At 55.2% G+C, this 23,991-nt stretch overlaps 1 protein-coding gene across 1 annotated transcript in view; it reads left to right on the top strand.

The window, feature by feature from the left end:
- Positions 1-4,058: 4,058 nt before the first annotated feature.
- LOC134944462 (carbonic anhydrase 4-like) overlaps positions 4,059-23,991 on the top strand; it is a 186,698-nt gene continuing 166,765 nt past the window's right edge. The window contains exons 1-2 of the mRNA XM_063933032.1: positions 4,059-4,227; positions 22,387-22,551. Coding sequence (XP_063789102.1) covers positions 4,059-4,227; positions 22,387-22,551 — 334 coding nt within the window. The remainder of the gene's footprint in view (positions 4,228-22,386; positions 22,552-23,991) is intronic.

Raw genomic sequence — 23,991 nt, 5'->3', positions numbered from 1 at the left:
TGGGATCAGCCATATGCTGGCAGGCAGAGTCGGGAGCAGGCTCCTGGGATTGGCCATGTTCTGACGGGCAGAGCAGTATAGGGAGCAGGGTCCTGGGATCGGCCATATGCTGACAGGCAGAGCAGAGTAGGGAGCGGGCTCCTGGGATTGGCCATATGCTGGCAGGCAGAGTCGGGAGCAGGCTCCTGGGATTGGGCATGTGCTGGCAGGCAGAGCAGAGTCGGGTGCAGGCTCCTGGGATCGGCCATGTGCTGACAGTCAGGGCAGAGCTGGGAGCGGGCTCCTGGGATCAGCCATATGTTGGCAGCCAGAGCAGAGTAGGGAGCGGGCTCCTGGGATCGGCCATATGCTGACGGGCAGAGCAGAGTAGGGAGCGGGCTCCTGAAATCAGCCATATGCTGGCAGGCAGAGCAGAGTAGCGAGCGGGCTCCTGGGATCGGCCATGTGCTGACAGGCAGAGCAGAGTAGCGAGCGGGCTCCTGGGATCGGCCATATGCTGACAGGCAGAGCAGAGTAGGGAACGGGCTCCTGGGATCAGCCATATGCTGACAGGCAGAGCAGAGTAGGGAGCGGGCTCCTGGGATCAGCCATATGCTGACAGGCAGAGCAGAGTCCGGTGCGGGCTCCTGGGATTGGCCATGTGCTGACAGGCAGAGCAGAGTAGGGAGCAGGCTCCTGGGATTGGCCATGTGCTGACAGGCAGAGCAGAGTAGGGAGCAGGCTCCTGGGATCAGCCATATGCTGACAGGCAGAGCAGAGCTGGGAGCGGGCTCCTGGGATCAGCCATATGCTGACAGGCAGAGCAGAGTAGGGAGCAGGCTCCTGGGATCAGCCATCTGCTTGCAGGCAGAGTCGGGAGCAGGCTCCTGGGATCGGCCATGTGCTGACAGGCAGAGCAGAGCTGGGAGCAGGCTCCTGGGATCAGCCATATGCTGACGGGCAGAGCAGAGTAGGGAGCGGGCTCCTGAAATCAGCCATATGCTGGCAGGCAGAGTCGGGAGCAGGCTCCTGGGATTGGCCATGTGCTGACAGGCAGAGCAGAGTAGCGAGCGGGCTCCTGGGATCGGCCATATGCTGACAGGCAGAGCAGAGTAGGGAGCGGGCTCCTGGGATCAGCCATATGCTGACAGGCAGAGCAGAGTAGGGAGCTGGCTCCTGGGATCAGCCATATGCTGACGGGCAGAGCAGAGAAGGGAGCGGGCTCCTGGGATCAGCCATATGCTGACAGGCAGAGCAGAGTAGGGAGCTGGCTCCTGGGATCAGCCATATGCTGACAGGCAGAGCAGAGTCCGGTGCGGGCTCCTGGGATTGGCCATGTGCTGACAGGCAGAGCAGAGTAGGGAGCGGGCTCCTGGGGTTGGCCATATGCTGACAGGCAGAGCAGAGTAGGGAGCTGGCTCCTGGGATTGGCCATATGCTGACAGGCAGAGCAGAGTAGGGAGCTGGCTCCTGGGATTGGCCATGTGCTGACAGGCAGAGCAGAGTAGGGAGCTGGCTCCTGGGATTGGCCATGTGCTGACAGGCAGAGCAGAGTAGGGAGCAGGCTCCTGGGATCAGCCATATGCTGACAGGCAGAGCAGAGTTGGGAGCAGGATCCTGGGATCAGCCATATGCTGACAGGCAGAGCAGAGTTGGGAGCAGGATCCTGGGATCAGCCATATGCTGACAGGCAGAGCAGAGTTGGGAGCGGGCTCCTGGGATTGGCCATATGCTGACAGGCAGAGCAGAGTAGGGAGCTGGCTCCTGGGATTGGCCATGTGCTGACGGGCAGAGCAGAGTCGGGAGCAGGGTCCTGGGATCAGCCATGTGCTGACAGGCAGAGCAGAGTAGAGAGCGGGCTCCTGGGATCAGCCATGTGCTGACGGGCAGAGCAGAGTAGGGAGCAGGCTCCTGGGATCAGCAATGTGCTGACAGGCAGAGCAGAGTTGGGAGCAGGATCCTGGGATCAGCCATATGCTGACAGGCAGAACAGAGCCGGGAGCAGGATCCTCGGATCAGCCATGTGCTGACGGGCAGAGCAGAGTAGGGAGCGGGCTCCTGGGATCAGCCATATGCTGACGGGCAGAGCAGAGTAGGGAGCAGGGTCCTGGGATCAGCCATATGCTGACAGGCAGAGCAGAGTAGGGAGCGGGCTCCTGGGATCAGCCATATGCTGATGGGCAGAGCAGAGTAGGGAGCAGGGTCCTGGGATCAGCCATATGCTGACAGGCAGAGCAGAGTAGGGAGCTGGCTCCTGGGATCGGCCATGTGCTGACAGGCAGAGCAGAGTTGGGAGCAGGGTCCTGGGATCAGCCATATGCTGACAGGCAGAGCAGAGTAGGGAGCGGGCTCCTGGGATCAGCCATATGCTGACAGGCAGAGCAGAGTAGGGAGCAGGCTCCTGGGATCAGCCATATGCTGACAGGCAGAGCAGAGTAGGGAGCAGGCTCCTGGGATCAGCCATATGCTGACAGGCAGAGCAGAGTAGGGAGCTGGCTCCTGGGATCAGCCATATGCTGACAGGCAGAGCAGAGTCCGGTGCGGGCTCCTGGGATTGGCCATGTGCTGACAGGCAGAGCAGAGTAGGGAGCGGGCTCCTGGGGTTGGCCATGTGCTGACAGGCAGAGCAGAGTAGGGAGCTGGCTCCTGGGATTGGCCATATGCTGACAGGCAGAGCAGAGTAGGGAGCTGGCTCCTGGGATTGGCCATGTGCTGACAGGCAGAGCAGAGTAGGGAGCTGGCTCCTTGGATTGGCCATGTGCTGACAGGCAGAGCAGAGTAGGGAGCAGGCTCCTGGGATCAGCCATATGCTGACAGGCAGAGCAGAGTTGGGAGCAGGATCCTGGGATCAGCCATATGCTGACAGGCAGAGCAGAGTTGGGAGCAGGATCCTGGGATCAGCCATATGCTGACAGGCAGAGCAGAGTTGGGAGCGGGCTCCTGGGATTGGCCATATGCTGACAGGCAGAGCAGAGTAGGGAGCTGGCTCCTGGGATTGGCCATGTGCTGACGGGCAGAGCAGAGTCGGGAGCAGGGTCCTGGGATCAGCCATGTGCTGACAGGCAGAGCAGAGTAGAGAGCGGGCTCCTGGGATCAGCCATGTGCTGACGGGCAGAGCAGAGTAGGGAGCAGGCTCCTGGGATCAGCCATGTGCTGACAGGCAGAGCAGAGTTGGGAGCAGGATCCTGGGATCAGCCATATGCTGACAGGCAGAACAGAGCCGGGAGCAGGATCCTCGGATCAGCCATGTGCTGACGGGCAGAGCAGAGTAGGGAGCGGGCTCCTGGGATCAGCCATATGCTGACGGGCAGAGCAGAGTAGGGAGCAGGGTCCTGGGATCAGCCATATGCTGACAGGCAGAGCAGAGTAGGGAGCGGGCTCCTGGGATCAGCCATATGCTGACGGGCAGAGCAGAGTAGGGAGCAGGGTCCTGGGATCAGCCATATGCTGACAGGCAGAGCAGAGTAGGGAGCTGGCTCCTGGGATCGGCCATGTGCTGACAGGCAGAGCAGAGTTGGGAGCAGGGTCCTGGGATCAGCCATATGCTGACAGGCAGAGCAGAGTAGGGAGCGGGCTCCTGGGATCAGCCATATGCTGACAGGCAGAGCAGAGTATGGAGCAGGGTCCTGGGATCGGCCATGTTCTGGCAGGCAGAGCAGAGTCGGGAGCAGGGTCCTGGGATCGGCCATGTGCTGACAGGCAGAGCAGAGTAGTGAGCAGGCTCCTGGGATTGGCCATGTTCTGACAGGCAGAGCAGAGTAGGGAGCAGGGTCCTGGGATCAGCCATATGCTGACGGGCAGAGCAGAGTAGGGAGCAGGCTCCTGGGATCAGCCATATGCTGACGGGCAGAGCAGAGTAGGGAGCAGGCTCCTGGGATCAGCCATATGCTGACAGGCAGAGCAGAGTCCGGTGCGGGCTCCTGGGATCAGCCATATGCTGACAGGCAGAGCAGAGTAGGGAGCTGGCTCCTGGAATCGGCCATATGCTGACAGGCAGAGCAGAGTTGGGAGCGGGCTCCTGGGATCAGCCATATGCTGGCAGGCAGAGCAGAGTATGGAGCAGGGTCCTGGGATCGGCCATGTTCTGGCAGGCAGAGCAGAGTCGGGAGCAGGGTCCTGGGATCGGCCATGTGCTGACAGGCAGAGCAGAGTTGGGAGCGGGCTCCTGGGATCAGCCATGTTCTGACGGGCAGAGCAGAGTAGGGAGCAGGCTCCTGGGATCGGCCATGTTCTGGCAGGCAGAGCAGAGTAGGGAGCAGGATCCGGGGATCAGCCATATGCTGACAGGCAGAGCAGAGTCGGGAGCGGGCTCCTGGGATCAGCCATATGCTGACGGGCAGAGCAGAGTAGGGAGCAGGCTCCTGGGATCAGCCATGTGCTGACGGGCAGAGCAGAGTCGGGAGCGGGCTCCTGGGATCAGCCATGTGCTGACGGGCAGAGCAGAGTAGGGAGCAGGGTCCTGGGATCGGCCATGTTCTGACGGGCAGAGCAGAGTCGGGAGCAAGGTCCTGGGATCGGCCATATGCTGACAGGCAAAGCAGAGTAGGGAGCAGGGTCCTGGGATCGGCCATGTGCTGGCAGGCAGAGCAGAGTCGGGAGCAGGCTCCTGGGATCGGCCATGTGCTGACAGGCAGGGCAGAGATGGGAGCGGGCTCCTGGGATCGGCCATTTGCTGACAGGCAGAGCAGAGTTGGGAGCGGGCTCCTGGGATCAGCCATATGCTGACGGGCAGAGCAGAGTAGGGAGCAGGGTCCTGGGATCAGCCATATGCTGACAGGCAAAGCAGAGTAGGGAGCGGGCTCCAGGGATCAGCCATGTTCTGACGGGCAGAGCAGAGTTGGGAGCAGGGTCCTGGGATCAGCCATGTGCTGACAGGCAGAGCAGAGTAGGGAGCAGGCTCCTGGGATTGGCCATGTTCTGACAGGCAGAGCAGAGTAGGGAGCAGGGTCCTGGGATCAGCCATATGCTGACGGGCAGAGCAGAGTAGGGAGCAGGCTCCTGGGATCAGCCATATGCTGACGGGCAGAGCAGAGTAGGGAGCAGGCTCCTGGGATCAGCCATATGCTGACAGGCAGAGCAGAGTAGGGAGCAGGCTCCTGGGATCCGCCATATGCTGACAGGCAGAGCAGAGTAGGGAGCTGGCTCCTGGAATCGGCCATATGCTGACAGGCAGAGCAAAGTTGGGAGCGGGCTCCTGGGATCAGCCATATGCTGGTAGGCAGAGCAGAGTATGGAGCAGGGTCCTGGGATCGGCCATGTTCTGGCAGGCAGAGCAGAGTCGGGAGCAGGGTCCTGGGATCGGCCATGTGCTGACAGGCAGGGCAGAGTTGGGAGCGGGCTCCTGGGATCAGCCATGTTCTGACGGGCAGAGCAGAGTAGGGAGCAGGCTCCTGGGATCAGCCATGTTCTGACGGGCAGAGCAGAGTAGGGAGCAGGCTCCTGGGATCGGCCATGTGCTGACAGGCAGAGCAGAGTCGGGAGCGGGCTCCTGGGATCGGCCATGTGCTGACAGGCAGAGCAGAGTCGGGAGCGGGCTCCTGGGATCAGCCATGTGCTGGCAGGCAGAGCAGAGTTGGGAGCGGGCTCCTGGGATCAGCCATATGCTGGTAGGCAGAGCAGAGTATGGAGCAGGGTCCTGGGATCGGCCATGTTCTGGCAGGCAGAGCAGAGTCGGGAGCAGGGTCCTGGGATCGGCCATGTGCTGACAGGCAGGGCAGAGTTGGGAGCGGGCTCCTGGGATCAGCCATGTGCTGACAGGCAGAGCAGAGTAGTGAGCAGGCTCCTGGGATTGGCCATGTTCTGACAGGCAGAGCAGAGTAGGGAGCAGGGTCCTGGGATCAGCCATATGCTGACGGGCAGAGCAGAGTAGGGAGCAGGCTCCTGGGATCAGCCATATGCTGACGGGCAGAGCAGAGTAGGGAGCAGGCTCCTGGGATCAGCCATATGCTGACAGGCAGAGCAGAGTCCGGTGCGGGCTCCTGGGATCAGCCATATGCTGACAGGCAGAGCAGAGTAGGGAGCTGGCTCCTGGAATCGGCCATATGCTGACAGGCAGAGCAGAGTTGGGAGCGGGCTCCTGGGATCAGCCATATGCTGGCAGGCAGAGCAGAGTATGGAGCAGGGTCCTGGGATCGGCCATGTTCTGGCAGGCAGAGCAGAGTCGGGAGCAGGGTCCTGGGATCGGCCATGTGCTGACAGGCAGAGCAGAGTTGGGAGCGGGCTCCTGGGATCAGCCATGTTCTGACGGGCAGAGCAGAGTAGGGAGCAGGCTCCTGGGATCAGCCATGTTCTGACGGGCAGAGCAGAGTCGGGAGCAGGCTCCTGGGATCGGCCATGTGCTGACAGGCAGAGCAGAGTCGGGAGCAGGCTCCTGGGATCAGCCATGTGCTGGCAGGCAGAGCAGAGTCGGGAGCAGGGTCCTGGGATCGGCCATGTGCTGACGGGCAGGGCAGAGTTGGGAGCGGGCTCCTGGGATCAGCCATGTTCTGACGGGCAGAGCATAGTAGGGAGCAGGCTCCTGGGATCAGCCATGTTCTGACGGGCAGAGCAGAGTAGGGAGCAGGCTCCTGGGATCGGCCATATGCTGACAGGCAGAGCAGAGTAGGGAGCAGGCTCCTGGGATCAGCCATATGCTGACAAGCAGAGCAGAGTAGGGAGCAGGCTCCTGGGATCAGCCATGTGCTGACGGGCAGAGCAGAGTCGGGAGCGGGCTCCTGGGATCAGCCATGTGCTGACGGGCAGAGCAGAGTAGGGAGCAGGGTCCTGGGATCGGCCATGTTCTGACGGGCAGAGCAGAGTCGGGAGCAAGGTCCTGGGATCGGCCATATGCTGACAGGCAAAGCAGAGTAGGGAGCAGGGTCCTGGGATCGGCCATGTGCTGGCAGGCAGAGCAGAGTCGGGAGCAGGCTCCTGGGATCGGCCATGTGCTGGCAGGCAGAGCAGAGTCGGGAGCAGGCTCCTGGGATCGGCCATATGCTGACAGGCAGAGCAGAGTCGGGAGCGGGCTCCTGGGATCGGCCATGTGCTGGCAGGCAGAGCAGAGTCGGGAGCAGGCTCCTGGGATCGGCCATGTGCTGGCAGGCAGAGCAGAGTCGGGAGCAGGCTCCTGGGATCGGCCATGTGCTGACAGGCAGGGCAGAGATGGGAGCGGGGTCCTGGGATCGGCCATTTGCTGACAGGCAGAGCAGAGTTGGGAGCGGGCTCCTGGGATCAGCCATATGCTGATGGGCAGAGCAGAGTAGGGAGCAGGCTCCTGGGATCAGCCATATGCTGACGGGCAGAGCAGAGTAGGGAGCAGGGTCCTGGGATCAGCCATCTGCTGGCAGGCAGAGCAGAGTCGGGAGCAGGATCCTGGGATCGGCCATATGCTGACAGGCAGGGCAGAGTCGGGAGCAGGGTCCTGGGATCGGCCATGTGCTGACAGGCAGAGCAGAGTTGGGAGCAGGCTCCTGGGATCAGCCATGTGCTGACAGGCAGAGCAGAGTTGGGAGAAGGCTCCTGGGATCAGCCATATGCTGACGGGCAGAGCAGAGTAGTGAGCGGGCTCCTGGGATCAGCCATATGCTGACAGGCAGAGCTGAGTAGTGAGCGGGCTCCTGGGATCATCCATGTGCTGACAGGCAGAGCAGAGTAGGGAGCGGGCTCCTGGGATCAGCCATATGCTGACGGGCAGAGCAGAGTAGGGAGCAGGCTCCTGGGATCAGCCATATGCTGACAGGCAGAGCAGAGTAGGGAGCGGACTCCTGGGATCAGCCATATGCTGACAGGCAGAGCAGAGTCGGGAGAACGCTCCTGGGATCAGTCATATGCTGACGGGCAGAGCAGAGTAGTGAGCGGGCTCCTGGGATCAGCCATTTGCTGACAGGCAGAGCAGAGTTGGGAGCGGGCTCCTGGGATCAGCCATATGCTGACGGGCAGAGCAGAGTAGGGAGCAGGCTCCTGGGATCAGCCATATGCTGACAGGCAGAGCAGAGTAGGGAGCAGGCTCCTGGGATTGGCCATGTTCTGACAGGCAGAGCAGAGTAGGGAGCAGGGTCCTGGGATCAGCCATATGCTGACGGGCAGAGCAGAGTAGGGAGCAGGCTCCTGGGATCAGCCATATGCTGACGGGCAGAGCAGAGTAGGGAGCAGGCTCCTGGGATCAGCCATATGCTGACAGGCAGAGCAGAGTAGGGAGCAGGCTCCTGGGATCCGCCATATGCTGACAGGCAGAGCAGAGTAGGGAGCTGGCTCCTGGAATCGGCCATATGCTGACAGGCAGAGCAGAGTTGGGAGCGGGCTCCTGGGATCAGCCATATGCTGGTAGGCAGAGCAGAGTATGGAGCAGGGTCCTGGGATCGGCCATGTTCTGGCAGGCAGAGCAGAGTCGGGAGCAGGGTCCTGGGATCGGCCATGTGCTGACAGGCAGGGCAGAGTTGGGAGCGGGCTCCTGGGATCAGCCATGTTCTGACGGGCAGAGCAGAGTAGGGAGCAGGCTCCTGGGATCAGCCATGTTCTGACGGGCAGAGCAGAGTAGGGAGCAGGCTCCTGGGATCGGCCATGTGCTGACAGGCAGAGCAGAGTCGGGAGCGGGCTCCTGGGATCGGCCATGTGCTGACAGGCAGATCAGAGTCGGGAGCGGGCTCCTGGGATCAGCCATGTGCTGGCAGGCAGAGCAGAGTTGGGAGCGGGCTCCTGGGATCAGCCATATGCTGGTAGGCAGAGCAGAGTATGGAGCAGGGTCCTGGGATCGGCCATGTTCTGGCAGGCAGAGCAGAGTCGGGAGCAGGGTCCTGGGATCGGCCATGTGCTGACAGGCAGGGCAGAGTTGGGAGCGGGCTCCTGGGATCAGCCATGTGCTGACAGGCAGAGCAGAGTAGTGAGCAGGCTCCTGGGATTGGCCATGTTCTGACAGGCAGAGCAGAGTAGGGAGCAGGGTCCTGGGATCAGCCATATGCTGACGGGCAGAGCAGAGTAGGGAGCAGGCTCCTGGGATCAGCCATATGCTGACGGGCAGAGCAGAGTAGGGAGCAGGCTCCTGGGATCAGCCATATGCTGACAGGCAGAGCAGAGTCCGGTGCGGGCTCCTGGGATCAGCCATATGCTGACAGGCAGAGCAGAGTAGGGAGCTGGCTCCTGGAATCGGCCATATGCTGACAGGCAGAGCAGAGTTGGGAGCGGGCTCCTGGGATCAGCCATATGCTGGCAGGCAGAGCAGAGTATGGAGCAGGGTCCTGGGATCGGCCATGTTCTGGCAGGCAGAGCAGAGTCGGGAGCAGGGTCCTGGGATCGGCCATGTGCTGACAGGCAGAGCAGAGTTGGGAGCGGGCTCCTGGGATCAGCCATGTTCTGACGGGCAGAGCAGAGTAGGGAGCAGGCTCCTGGGATCAGCCATGTTCTGACGGGCAGAGCAGAGTCGGGAGCAGGCTCCTGGGATCGGCCATGTGCTGACAGGCAGAGCAGAGTCGGGAGCAGGCTCCTGGGATCAGCCATGTGCTGGCAGGCAGAGCAGAGTCGGGAGCAGGGTCCTGGGATCGGCCATGTGCTGACGGGCAGGGCAGAGTTGGGAGCGGGCTCCTGGGATCAGCCATGTTCTGACGGGCAGAGCATAGTAGGGAGCAGGCTCCTGGGATCAGCCATGTTCTGACGGGCAGAGCAGAGTAGGGAGCAGGCTCCTGGGATCGGCCATATGCTGACAGGCAGAGCAGAGTAGGGAGCAGGCTCCTGGGATCAGCCATATGCTGACAGGCAGAGCAGAGTAGGGAGCAGGCTCCTGGGATCAGCCATGTGCTGACGGGCAGAGCAGAGTCGGGAGCGGGCTCCTGGGATCAGCCATGTGCTGACGGGCAGAGCAGAGTAGGGAGCAGGGTCCTGGGATCGGCCATGTTCTGACGGGCAGAGCAGAGTCGGGAGCAAGGTCCTGGGATCGGCCATATGCTGACAGGCAAAGCAGAGTAGGGAGCAGGGTCCTGGGATCGGCCATGTGCTGGCAGGCAGAGCAGAGTCGGGAGCAGGCTCCTGGGATCGGCCATGTGCTGGCAGGCAGAGCAGAGTCGGGAGCAGGCTCCTGGGATCGGCCATATGCTGACAGGCAGAGCAGAGTCGGGAGCGGGCTCCTGGGATCGGCCATGTGCTGGCAGGCAGAGCAGAGTCGGGAGCAGGCTCCTGGGATCGGCCATGTGCTGGCAGGCAGAGCAGAGTCGGGAGCAGGCTCCTGGGATCGGCCATGTGCTGACAGGCAGGGCAGAGATGGGAGCGGGGTCCTGGGATCGGCCATTTGCTGACAGGCAGAGCAGAGTTGGGAGCGGGCTCCTGGGATCAGCCATATGCTGATGGGCAGAGCAGAGTAGGGAGCAGGCTCCTGGGATCAGCCATATGCTGACGGGCAGAGCAGAGTAGGGAGCAGGGTCCTGGGATCAGCCATCTGCTGGCAGGCAGAGCAGAGTCGGGAGCAGGATCCTGGGATCGGCCATATGCTGACAGGCAGGGCAGAGTCGGGAGCAGGGTCCTGGGATCGGCCATGTGCTGACAGGCAGAGCAGAGTTGGGAGCAGGCTCCTGGGATCAGCCATGTGCTGACAGGCAGAGCAGAGTCGGGAGAAGGCTCCTGGGATCAGCCATATGCTGACGGGCAGAGCAGAGTAGTGAGCGGGCTCCTGGGATCAGCCATATGCTGACAGGCAGAGCTGAGTAGTGAGCGGGCTCCTGGGATCATCCATGTGCTGACAGGCAGAGCAGAGTAGGGAGCGGGCTCCTGGGATCAGCCATATGCTGACGGGCAGAGCAGAGTAGGGAGCAGGCTCCTGGGATCAGCCATATGCTGACAGGCAGAGCAGAGTAGGGAGCGGACTCCTGGGATCAGCCATATGCTGACAGGCAGAGCAGAGTCGGGAGAAGGCTCCTGGGATCAGCCATATGCTGACGGGCAGAGCAGAGTAGTGAGCGGGCTCCTGGGATCAGCCATTTGCTGACAGGCAGAGCAGAGTTGGGAGCGGGCTCCTGGGATCAGCCATATGCTGACGGGCAGAGCAGAGTAGGGAGCAGGCTCCTGGGATCAGCCATATGCTGACAGGCAGAGCAGAGTAGGGAGCAGGGTCCTGGGATCAGCCATATGCTGACGGGCAGAGCAGAGTAGGGAGCTGGCTCCTGGGATCAGCCATGTGCTGACAGGCAGAGCAGAGTCGGGAGCGGGCTCCCGTTGGATCGGCCATGTTCTGGCAGACAGAGCAGAGTAGGGCGCTGGCTCCTGGGATCAGCCATGTGCTGACAGGCAGAGCAGAGTCGGGAGCAGGGTCCTGGGATCGGCCATGTTCTGGCAGGCAGAGCAGAGTCGGGAGAAGGCTCCTGGGATCAGCCATGTTCTGACAGGCAGAGCAAAGTCGGGAGCAGGGTCCTGGGATCGGCGATGTTCTGGCAGGCAGAGCAGAGTCGGGAGCGGGCTCCTGGGATCGGCCATGTGTGTGTAATAAGACCACAGGCTGATCACCGTTACCTATACTTACAGTGATCGGTGTCCCTGGTAAAGTCCTGCTCTCCTGTCATCTGATTGCTGGCTTCCTGCACTGTAGCTCTGGTCATCTGGTATCTTCTATAAAGCGGCATCTCAGTATACAGTAGATATCAGATTTCTGGGGTCACAGAGCTGGAAGCCGGCAATCTTATTGTTGTCCTAACCCCCACATGTGCAGGGAGGTACCTCGCTGCGGGTAGGTGAAGGGAGGTACCTCGCGGTGGGTACGTGCAGGAGGGTACCTCGCAGTGGGTACGTGCAGGGGGGTACCGTGCAGTGGGTACGTGCGGGGGGGGGGGGGTACTGTACCCTGAGAAAGCTGCGGAGTGCTTTCTCACTGCATGTGACCCCCATCAGCATCCATTGCTTCCCCAGGCCGGGGACCTTCCCGCACAGAACAAGGCAGCCCAGCATGCTAATGGCGACCAGCGATGACATCACAATTCAATTGAGATCGCATTGCTGAATAAGGGAAGCACCCTTCCCCACGCCGCCGCAACGCCGAGTCCACGCCCCCACAAAGCTGCATTACCGCCCCCAACTGCCCTGCAAATGCCTTGGTCTGACTGCAATCGCATTGGCCGGCACGCGCAGATCGGGACCTGACATGCGCGCTAGGTCTAATGACAGCTCAATGCGATCGCGTCACATTAGCGGGCTGTGCAGAATAAGGCCCTAAGGGCAGAATTCAGCCAGTAGATGGAGCCAAATGAAGCTATTCAATTGTAGCTCAGTTCGGGTATAAATGGATGCCGGTGTCTGCATTTCACCTCGCATCCCCCCGGTGGTGGCGAGCTGAAATGGATGAATAGTGACCCGTTTTCACGCCTAAACAGCACTTTTCATGATTGCGTCCATTAGTTTAGTCGGGTTCTGGCGCTTTACACGGCTAAAACCAAGTACTATGGACGCGTTCTGCGCGGTAGCGGGAATCCGTTGAATATCACCCCGCTATCTCGTGACACTATACACAGGAGATTGGGCGCAATATAACAACTGAATATGGTCCTATGAATTTAATGTGAATTTACGGTATATGCAATTGCGGTCGAATTGCCGCAAAAGTCGAAAAACCGCCATTTTCGACAAAAAAAACATGTTGAATTGGATTCGACAATGCAATAAAGTACTTTTTGACAAAAAAAACGGACGTTTCAGATTCGACTTTTTCAAATTCAACAGTTGTCAAATTCGTCATGTCTGCACTGTTAAAAATGCGGCTTTTCGACAAAAGTATATTCAATTGAAGAATGTCGATTCGACAACAGTGCTTTTCGACAGTAATTTCATCAATTTCATTCCGCCACACTTTGCTGGCGGAATCTAATAAAAAAAAATTAAAACATGTTTTTGTTTGTGTTTTTTTTATTGCTAATAGCATATCTATTTATATTAGAAGGGATTATGTACTTGGTTTGTCTATTAGGAGACACAAGTATTATTTATATATTTTTTTAAAGATTTTTTTTTTTTTTTTTAAGGGAATGGGTTAAAATCCCAGAAAAAAAAATGCGTGGGGTCCCCCCTCCTAAGCATAACCAGCCTCGGGCTCTTTGAGCCGGTCCTGGTTGTAAAAATACAGGGGAAAAACGGACAGGGGATCCCCCGTATTTTTAGAACCAGCACCGGGCTCTGCGTCTGGTCCTGGTGCAAAAAATACGGGGGACAAAAAGCGTAGGGGTCCCCCGTATTTTTTACACCAGCACCGGGCTCCACTAGCTGGAGAGATAATGCCACAGCCGGGGGACACTTATAGCGGTCCCTGCGGCCGTGGCATTAAATCCCCAACTAGTCACCCCTGGCCTGGGTACCCTGGAGGAGTGGAGACCCCTTAAATCACGGGGTCCCCCCCTCCTCCACCAAAGGGCCAGGGGTGAAGCCCGAGGCTGTCCCACCCATCCATGGGCTGCAGATGGGGGGCTGATAGACTTGTGTACAATAAAAGAATATTGTTTTTTGCAGAAGAACTACAAGTCCTAGCAAGCCTCCCCCGCAAGCTGGTATTTGGAGAACCACAAGTACCAGCATGCGGGGGTAAAACGGGCCCGCTGGTACCTGTAGTTCTTCTGCAAAAAAATACCCAAATAAAAACAGGACACGCACGCCGTGAAAGTAAAACTTTATTACATACATGCCGACACACACATACTTACCTATGTTCACACGCCGACCTCTGTCCACTTCTCCAAGTAGAATCCAGTGTGTACCTGAAAATAAAATTATACTCACCTAAATCCAGTGTGTCCTGTTCTGTTTTGTAATCCACGTACTTGGCAAAAAAACAAACCGCATTTACCCGGACCACGCACTGAAAGGGGTCCCATGTTTACACATGGGACCCCTTTCCCCGAATGCTGAGACCCCCCCGTGACTCCTGTCACAGAGGGTCCCTTCAGCCAATCAGGGAGTGCCACGTTGTGGCACTCTCCTGATTGGCTATGCGCATCTGAGCTGTCAGACGGCACATCACACAGCCGCTCCATTATCTTCACTGGTGGGAACTTTGCGGTCAGCGGTGAGGTTACTCACGGTCAGCGGCTGACCGCGGGTAACCTCACCGCTGACCGCAAAGTTCCCACCATTGAACATAATGGAGCGGTATGTGCTATGCGCGTCTGACATAGGACCCCTTTCAGTGCGTGGTCCGGGTAAATGCAGTTTGTTTTTTTGCCAAGTATGTGGATTACAAAAAAGAAAAGGACACACTGGATTTAGGTGAGTATAATTTTATTTTCAGGTACACACTGGATTCTACTTGGAGACGTGGACAGAGTCAGCGTGTGAACATAGGTAAGTATGTGTGTGTCGGCATGTATGTAATAAAGTTTTACTTTCACGGCGTGCGTGTCCTGTTTTTATTTTGGATTTTTTTTTAAGAAGAACTACAGGTACCAGCGGGCCCGTTTTACCCCTGCATGCTGGTACTTGTGGTTCTCCAAGAACCAGCTTGCAGGGGAGGCTTTGTGGGACTTGTAGTTCTTCTGCAAAAAACAACATTCTTTTATTTTACACAAGGCTATCAGCCCCCCATCTGCAGCCCTTGGATGGGGGGGGGGGACAGCCTCGGGCTTCACCCCTGGCCCATGGGTGGCTGGAGGGGGGGACCCCTTGATTTAAGGGGTCCCCACTCCTCCATGGTACCCCAGCCAGGGGTGACTAGTTGGGGATTTAATGCCTCGGCCGCAGGGACCGCTATAAAAGTGTCCACGGCTGTGGCATTATCTCTCCAGCTAGTGGAGCCCGCTGCTGGTGTAAAAAATACGGGGGACCCCTACGCTTTTTGTCCCCCGTATTTTTTGCACCAGGACCGGACGCAGAAACCGGTGCTGGTTCTAAAAATACGGGGGATCCCCTGTCCATTTTTTCCCCGTATTTTTACAACCAGGACCGGGCTCAAAGAGCCCGAGGCTGGTTATGCTTAGTGTTAGGCGCCGAGGGTCCGCCCGTCAGTGCGGCCCGGCGCCTAGCAACTAGGGACGCCGCAGGCAGACAGCCGCCGGCTCCCTAGCAATGCTAGACGCCGGGCGCACGGAGCCGCTCAGACCCTAGCAACGGGGACGCCACGGTCAGACCGCGTTCCCCGTTGCTGGGTCTTAATTAATCAGTGCTTGTGTTTTCTGGCCGTGCAGCATGCAGCTGCACGGCATCATTATGTGATTACCCTGTCTGGATCATGATTGGAGGGCTCCCAAATTTAAGCACTCTCAGGACTTCTCACAGACGCCGGTGATAGCTTCCTGTTTGCTGTGTCAGTTACAGAGAGTTTCCAGTCCTGCTCAACCCGGTTGTTCCTGTCCTCAGTGATCCAGTACTCGGAATTTGTCATCTATTCCTGGAGTCCGACCGAGCACCTTTAACATCCTGTGGTGTTCGTGAGTCGCGGCGTAGCCGTGTGTTGCGGCTTGACCGCTTACTATTTATTATTTAGTTTATTGTGTTCTGGAGCTTTTGCGGAGGATTCCGCTCCCACAAATCCACTCTGGTATCCAGCGGTGCTGGATAGGAGTAACGGATCAGTGGATCTTTGGTTGTCCTTTTCCCTGGCGGTTTGTCCGCACATACTTTTGGTTTAAGTTAGATAGCTTGTAACCCCTGGCCTGGTTGCTTAGTCAGAGGGCCCCTTGTTATCACCCTGTCTCGGATTTCCCTTTGTCTCCCATTAAGACCTGAGGGGGCATCGGGGTTGGGCAGACATATCCGTCCTTCGAACGCGGCTGCCATGGGCTCAAGCAACCATAGTCTCGCAGGGGATTTCTGATAACACGGGCGAGACAACGGAGTTAGGGCGCCAGGGGTTACTAGGCTTTCCTGCTCCCGTACCAGCATATCTTTCCAGTACTCAGACCTCTGCCATAAAGATCTCCTCTGGTCTGGAGTACGGGAATCATAACTTTATCACCGGCCAGACTAAAATTTAAAATTAAACAGGAGTTAATTTTTTCCCTTATTCTGTTGGGAGATTTGTCAGCCTCATGAATCCCTCCGGTGTTGGGCCAAATCCTGGCCAGCTTTTAGTTAGCCAGATTCAAGAGCTTACTCAGATGGTTCAAGATCTGTCCCTTCGGGTGAGGTCACAGGAAGATCTGTTACGGACTTCCCCGAGGGTCATTCCTGAACCAAAAATGCATCTGCCTGACCGTTTTTCTGGGGATAGAAAGCAGTTTTTTAATTTTAAAGAGTCTTGTAAACTGTATTTTCGTTTAAGACCAGTCTCCTCAGGTACGGAATCTCAGCGGGTAGGAATTATTATTTCTTTGCTACAGGGGGATCCTCAGACCTGGGCTTTTGGCTTAAAGACAGACGATCCGGCTTTATTGTCTGTAGACGCCTTTCTGGGGTCTTTAGGGCTATTGTATGACGACCCTGATAGAGAGGCATCCGCCGAGAGTCAGTTGCGTGCTCTCAGACAGGGTAGGAATCCCGCAGAGATTTATTGTACGGAGTTTCGCCGTTGGTCGAACGACTGTGGATGGAATGACCCAGCCCTGCACAGTCAGTTTCGCCTCGGCTTATCCGAGTCTATAAAGGACAGTCTCCTTCAGTATCCCGCTCCTGAGACTCGCGATAAACTCATGGAGCTCTCTATTAAGATTGATCGTCGTCTCAGAGAGCGGAGGGCTGAAAAAGGAGCATCTGTCGGGTCTTCTCCTTGTGTTTTTTCCATTCCTGTGGACATAGAGGAGCCCATGCAGATAGGCCTCTCCAAACTGTCTCCTGAAGAAAGAACCAGAAGGCAAAATTCTGGTCTTTGTTTATACTGTGGGGGTAAGGGACATTTTGCCCGTAGTTGTCCGAACAAGTCGGGAAACGCCTCGACCAAGTGAGTTGTGAGGGGGTTCACTTTGGTCTGCAGCTTATCTCCTCAAATAATTCACTGTTGATTCCAGCTAAAGTTTCCTTTGGCAGCCTCTGTTCCTCGGTCTCGGCTTTTGTGGACAGTGGAGCTGCAGGGAACTTTATGGATTTAACATGGGCTAAGGCCTTAGGTATTCCTCAGTTAGCCTTGGGTAGGTGTATCACCATGCATGGTTTAGATGGGAGTCCCTTGTCCAATGGGGTTATTTCTCTCTGTACACCTCCTGTTCTACTTTCGGTAGGAGCTCTGCATTCTGAAAAGATTGAGTTTTTCCTTACCCATTGCCCAGCAGTTCCTGTGGTTCTGGGTCACCCTTGGCTGGCCTTTCATAATCCCATCATTGATTGGCAGTCGGGGGAGATCTTACAATGGGGTACCATCTGTAATAAGGAATGTATTACGCTTCCCATCAGAATGGCTGCTGTCATTCCCGCACCCATTCCTGTGGAATACCAGGATTTTGTTGATGTATTTTCCAAGGGCAATGCGGATATTCTGCCTCCCCATAGGCCTTATGATTGTGCTATCGAGTTAATTCCTGGTGCCACTTTGCCTAAGGGAAGGTTATATGCATTGTCCGGACCTGAAACTGTGGCCATGAATGAGTATGTTAAAGAAAGCCTAGGGAAAGGATTTATCAGGCCATCTAAATCCCCTTTAAGTGCAGGCTTCTTCTTCGTGGAGAAGAAGGATGGATCACTCAGACCTTGCATTGACTTTAGAGCCTTGAATAAAATCTCAGTAAAGAATACTTACCCTTTGCCGCTGATTTCTGTCCTCTTTGATCAGCTACGTTCGGCTGTGATTTTTTCTAAGATTGACCTGAGAGGAACATATAACCTCATCAGAATCAAGTCAGGGGATGAGTGGAAAACGGCATTCAGTACTCAATCAGGCCACTATGAGTATCTGGTTATGCCATTCGGCCTGTCCAACGCTCCGGCAGTTTTCCAGGATCTCATTAACGATGTGCTCCGTGAATTTCTTGGAAGATTCGTTGTAGTCTACTTAGACGATATTTTGATATATTCTGACTCTATTGAACAACATGTTACCCAGGTGCGTCAGGTTCTAAAAAAATTACGTGAAAATCACCTATATGCCAAGCTGGAGAAGTGTGAATTTCATGTCACGGAGGTATCCTTTTTAGGGTACATTATTTCCCCTCGGGGATTCTGTATGGAACCAAAGAAGCTCCAAGCCATCCTTAGTTGGGCGCAACCCACCAATTTAAAAGCAATTCAGCGCTTTTTAGGGTTTGCAAATTACTATAGAAGATTTATTCACTCTTTCTCTGACCTAGTTGCTCCCATTGTGGCACTGACTAAAAAGGGAGCAGATCCTACCAACTGGTCACGTGAAGCGGAGTTATCTTTTCAGGCCTTGAAACAAGCCTTTGTCTCAGCCCCGGTCCTCAGACATCCCAACCCAGAATTGCCTTTCATTGTTGAGGTTGATGCCTCGGAGGTTGGAGTAGGGGCTATCCTATCTCAGAAGGATCCGGATTCCCTGGAATTACATCCTTGTGCCTTTATGTCCAGGAAATTCTCATCTGCTGAATCCAACTACGATGTTGGTAACCGGGAATTACTGGCTATTAAATGGGCTTTCGAGGAGTGGAGGCATTGGCTTGAAGGAGCCACTCATACCATTTCAGTTTTGACTGATCACAAAAATCTTCAATACATTGAATCAGCTAAACGGCTGAATGCCCGGCAAGCTCGGTGTTATGATTCCTGTACTCCAGACCGGAGGAGATCTTATGGCAGGGATCTGAGTACAGGAAAAATATGCTGATTGTGGGAGCTGGATAGCCTAGTAACCCCTGGCGCCCTAACTCCGTTGTCTCGCCCGTGTTATCAGAAATCCCCTGCGAGACTATGGTTGCTTGAGCCCATGGCAGCCGCGTTCGAAGGGCGGATTATGTCTGCCCAACCCCGATGCCCCCGCAGGTCTTAATGGGAGACAAGGGGAAGTCCGAGACAGGGTGATAACAAGGGGCCCTCTGACTAAGCAACCAGGCCAGGGGTTACAAGCTAACTAACTAAATCAAAAGGTATGTGCGGACTAGCCGCCAGGGAAAAGGACAACCAAAGATCCACTGATCCGACACTCCTATCCGGCACCGCAGGACACCAGAGTGGATCTGTGGAAGCGGAATCCTCCGCAAAAGCTCCAGAACACAATTAAACAAAATAATAAATAGTAAGCGGACAAGCCGCAACACACGGCTGCGCCGCGACTCACGAACACCACCAGATGTTTAAAGGTGCTCGGTCAGACTCCAGGAACAGATGGTAAACTTCCGAGTACAGGATCTCCGAGGTCAGGAACAACCAAATAGACCGGGACTGGGAACTCTCTGCAGCAGACACAGGCAAACAGGAAGCTATCACCGGCGTCTGTAAGAAGTCCTGAGGGTGCCTTTATTCAGGCACCCTCCAATCAAGATCCAGACAGGACAATTAAATAGAAATGCCGTGCAGCTTGCATGCTGCACGGCCAGCACATAATCAGGGTAATGAGGATAGCCCCAGCAACGGGGAACGCGGCTGCACGTGGCGTCCCCGTTGCTAAGGCCAGAGGCGGCTCCGTGCGCCCGGCGTCTTAGCGTTGCCAGGGAGCCGGCGGCTGAACGCGCACGGCGTCCCTGGTTGCTAGGCGCCGGGCCGCACGGCCGAGCGGACCCCGGCGCCTAACACTCGGTGGGCTTTATTTTTTACTCGTTTCAAGTTCATCATCACCTTCAGGCCAGGTTCCAAGAATACCAAGGCAGATGCCCTGTCACGCAGTTTTCTTCCAGTTCAAGACAACAGTCCTGTTACTCCCATACTTCCGTCTTCAGTCATTCGGGCAGGTCTCACACAAGATTTATTTACCCAGTTAAAGCAGCTTCAACATCAAGCTCCTGGAAATACTCCTGCTGGTCGTCTTTATGTTCCCGAGTTTTTGAGAGCAACGGTTTTGACGGAGTTTCATGATAGCAAGGTTGCCGGGCATCCGGGGATCGCTAAAACTTTTGAATTAGTTTCCCGCTCGGTATGGTGGCCTGGTCTTTCCGAAGACACTAAGGAGTTTGTTTTTTCTTGTCAGGTCTGTGCACAGCATAAGGTTCCCCGTTCCTTGCCTATCGGTCAACTTATGCCCTTGAATGTTCCTCTTAGGCCATGGTCTCATATTTCCATGGATTTTGTGGTGGACCTCCCTCTGTCAGCCGGATGCCGAGTCATATGGGTGGTAGTGGACCGTTTTAGCAAAATGGCCCATTTCATTGCTCTTCCCCGATTGCCATCTGCCCAGGGATTGGCAGTCTTGTTCCTCCGCCATGTTTTCAGACTCCATGGGTTACCCACTGATATTGTTTCTGATCGGGGTCCACAATTCATTGCACAATTTTGGAAGTCTTTTTGTGCCTCATTAAAGATGAAATTATCTTTAACGTCTGGCTACCATCCCCAATCCAACGGGCAGACTGAGCGAGTTAATCAATCATTAAAACAATATTTGCGTTTGTACTCGGCCAAACTCCAAAATGACTGGTCTGAGTTTCTTCCGTTTGCAGAGTTTGCTTACAACAATGCCTGTCATTCCTCCACCAATGTATCTCCATTTTTTACAGTTTTTGGTTTTCACCCCAGAGCTAATTCCTTTTTTCAACATTCCTCTGTCTCCTCACTGACCTTGACCTCTCATCTCAAACTCATTTGGAGAAAAGTGCACCTGGCTCTCAGAAAAGCGGCATTTCGGGAGAAAAATTTTTCTGACAGGCTCCGGCGGCCGTGCACTTTTAAAGTTGGAGATAGGGTATGGTTGTCGACTCGCAACATTAAACTTCGACAAACCTCAGCCAGATTGGGCCCTAAATTTATTGGACCATTCCATATTATAAAAAAAGTCAATCCAGTTGCTTTCCGGTTACGTTTACCAAAAACTTTACGGATCGGAAATACCTTCCATTGCTCCTTGTTAAAACCATATGTTTCGTCCAGTAGATTTCCTCGCAAGATCTCTCAGGGGAAATCACCAATAGATGTACAGGGTCAGCAGGAGTTCTTAGTGGAGAAGGTTCTCGATTCCAAGTTGTCCCGGGGTCGGCTTTATTTTTTGGTACATTGGAGAGGTTATGGTCCAGAAGAAAGGTCTTGGGTCCTGGATGAGGATCTCCATGCCCCGAGGCTCAAAAGGGCATTTTTTCGAGAATTTCCTCAGAAACCTGGCCTTAGGGGTTCCTTGACCCCTCCTCAAGGGGGGGGTACTGTTAGGCGCCGAGGGTCCGCCCGTCAGTGCGGCCCGGCGCCTAGCAACTAGGGACGCCGCAGGCAGACAGCCGCCGGCTCCCTAGCAACGCTAGACGCCGGGCGCACGGAGCCGCTCAGACCCTAGCAACGGGGACGCCACGGTCAGACCGCGTTCCCCGTTGCTGGGTCTTAATTAATCAGTGCTTGTGTTTTCTGGCCGTGCAGCATGCAGCTGCACGGCATCATTATGTGATTACCCTGTCTGGATCATGATTGGAGGGCTCCCAAATTTAAGCACTCTCAGGACTTCTCACAGACGCCGGTGATAGCTTCCTGTTTGCTGTGTCAGTTACAGAGAGTTTCCAGTCCTGCTCAACCCGGTTGTTCCTGTCCTCAGTGATCCAGTACTCGGAATTTGTCATCTATTCCTGGAGTCCGACCGAGCACCTTTAACATCCTGTGGTGTTCGTGAGTCGCGGCGTAGCCGTGTGTTGCGGCTTGACCGCTTACTATTTATTATTTAGTTTATTGTGTTCTGGAGCTTTTGCGGAGGATTCCGCTCCCACAAATCCACTCTGGTATCCAGCGGTGCTGGATAGGAGTAACGGATCAGTGGATCTTTGGTTGTCCTTTTCCCTGGCGGTTTGTCCGCACATACTTTTGGTTTAAGTTAGATAGCTTGTAACCCCTGGCCTGGTTGCTTAGTCAGAGGGCCCCTTGTTATCAACCTGTCTCGGATTTCCCTTTGTCTCCCATTAAGACCTGAGGGGGCATCGGGGTTGGGCAGACATATCCGCCCTTCGAACGCTGCTGCCATGGGCTCAAGCAACCATAGTCTCGCAGGGGATTTCTGATAACACGGGCGAGACAACGGAGTTAGGGCGCCAGGGGTTACTAGGCTTTCCTGCTCCCGTACCAGCATATCTTTCCAGTACTCAGACCTCTGCCATAAAGATCTCCTCTGGTCTGGAGTACGGGAATCATAACACTTAGGAGGGGGGACCCCACGCATTTTTTTTCAGGGTTTTTTAACCATTTTTGTGCCGTCCGAAAAGTCGATTCCACGACGCACTTATCCGTCAATTGGTCCGTTTTTCGACAGCGGTACTTTCAAATCCGTTTTTAATTGCATATGTCAAATTCCGGCACCCGCCGGACGGGATTCGACTGTCGAATTGTGTCGAATTTAAAAACGGGCGAAAAAAAGCCGGAATTCGACCGCAAGTGCATATACCTAACTGAGTCTTCAGCTTCTAGAAGAGAAACACATAGAAGTGATACTGTAAGTACATAACAAATCTCTCAGTGACTGCTTTTACTCCACAGGTCCTGCTACGTGGCCACCACTGGGATCCTGTAACGGAACACAACAGTCCCCAATAGACATTGCACAGGATACTGTCCAGTATAATGGCAGCCTTGGTTCCATCATATTTACTAACTACAGCAACAGTAACACCCTCCTGACAATCAGTAACACCGGACACACAGGTAATAATACTACAGTCACATGGGCCAGTCCGGCCGACCCATAGCATCTATACAGAGCACACAGCCAACACTCAATTACCCAACACTGATATTCAGCATGCTACTGATACTATCACAGGTACACAGTACTGTTACTGAGCACACCGCTCATACCTGTATACATCTCCCCTGATACTCAGCATGTTACTGATACTATCACAGGTACACAGTACTGTTACTCGGCACTCCGCTCATACCTGTACACATCTGCCCTGATACTCAGCATGTTACTGATACTATCACAGGTACACAGTACTGTTACTGAGCACACCGCTCATACCTGTACACATCTCCCCTGATACTCAGCATGTTACTGATACTATCACAGGTACACAGTACTGTTACTGAGCACACCACTCATACCTGTACACATCTGCCCTGATACTCAGCATGTTACTGATACTATCACAGGTACACAGTACTGTTACTGAGCACACCACTCATACCTGTACACATCTCCCCTGATACTCAGCATACTACTGATACTATCACAGGTACACAGTACTGTTACTGAGCACACCGCTCATACCTATACACATCTGCCTGATACTCAGCATACTACTGATACTATCACAGGTACACAGTACTGTTACTGAGCACACCGCTCATACCTGTACACATCTGCCCTGATACTCAGCATGTTACTGATACTATCACAGGTACACAGTACTGTTACTGAGCACACCACTCATACCTGTACACATCTGCCCTGATACTCAGCATGTTACTAATACTATCACAGGTACACAGTACTGTTACTGAGCACACCGCTCATATCTGTACACATCTGCCCTGATACTCAGCATGCTACTGATACTATCACATGTACACAGTACTGTTACTGAGCACACCACTCATACCTGTACACATCTGCCCTGATACTCAGCATGTTACTGATACTATCACAGGTACACAGTACTGTTACTGAGCACACCACTCATACCTGTACTCATCTCCCCTGATACTCAGCATGTTACTGATACTATCACAGGTACACAGTACTGTTACTGAGCACACCACTCATACCTGTACACATCTGCCCTGATACTCAGCATACTACTGATACTATCACAGGTACACAGTACTGTTACTGAGCACACCACTCATACCTGTACACATCTGCCCTGATACGCAGCATGTTACTGATACTATCACAGGTACACAGTACTGTTACTGAGCACACCACTCATACCTGTACACATCTGCCCTGATACTCAGCATACTACTGATACTATCACAGGTACACAGTACTGTTACTGAGCACACCACTCATACCTGTACACATCTCCCCTGATACTCAGCATGTTACTGATACTATCATAGGTACACAGTACTGTTACTGAGCACACCTCTCATACCTGTACACATCTGCCCTGATACTCAGCATGTTACTGATACTAT

The sequence above is a fragment of the Pseudophryne corroboree genome, chromosome 7, assembly GCF_028390025.1.
Source record: "Pseudophryne corroboree isolate aPseCor3 chromosome 7, aPseCor3.hap2, whole genome shotgun sequence".
Taxonomy (NCBI): Eukaryota; Metazoa; Chordata; class Amphibia; order Anura; family Myobatrachidae; genus Pseudophryne; species Pseudophryne corroboree.
This window is presented reverse-complemented; position numbering and strand designations above follow the sequence as displayed.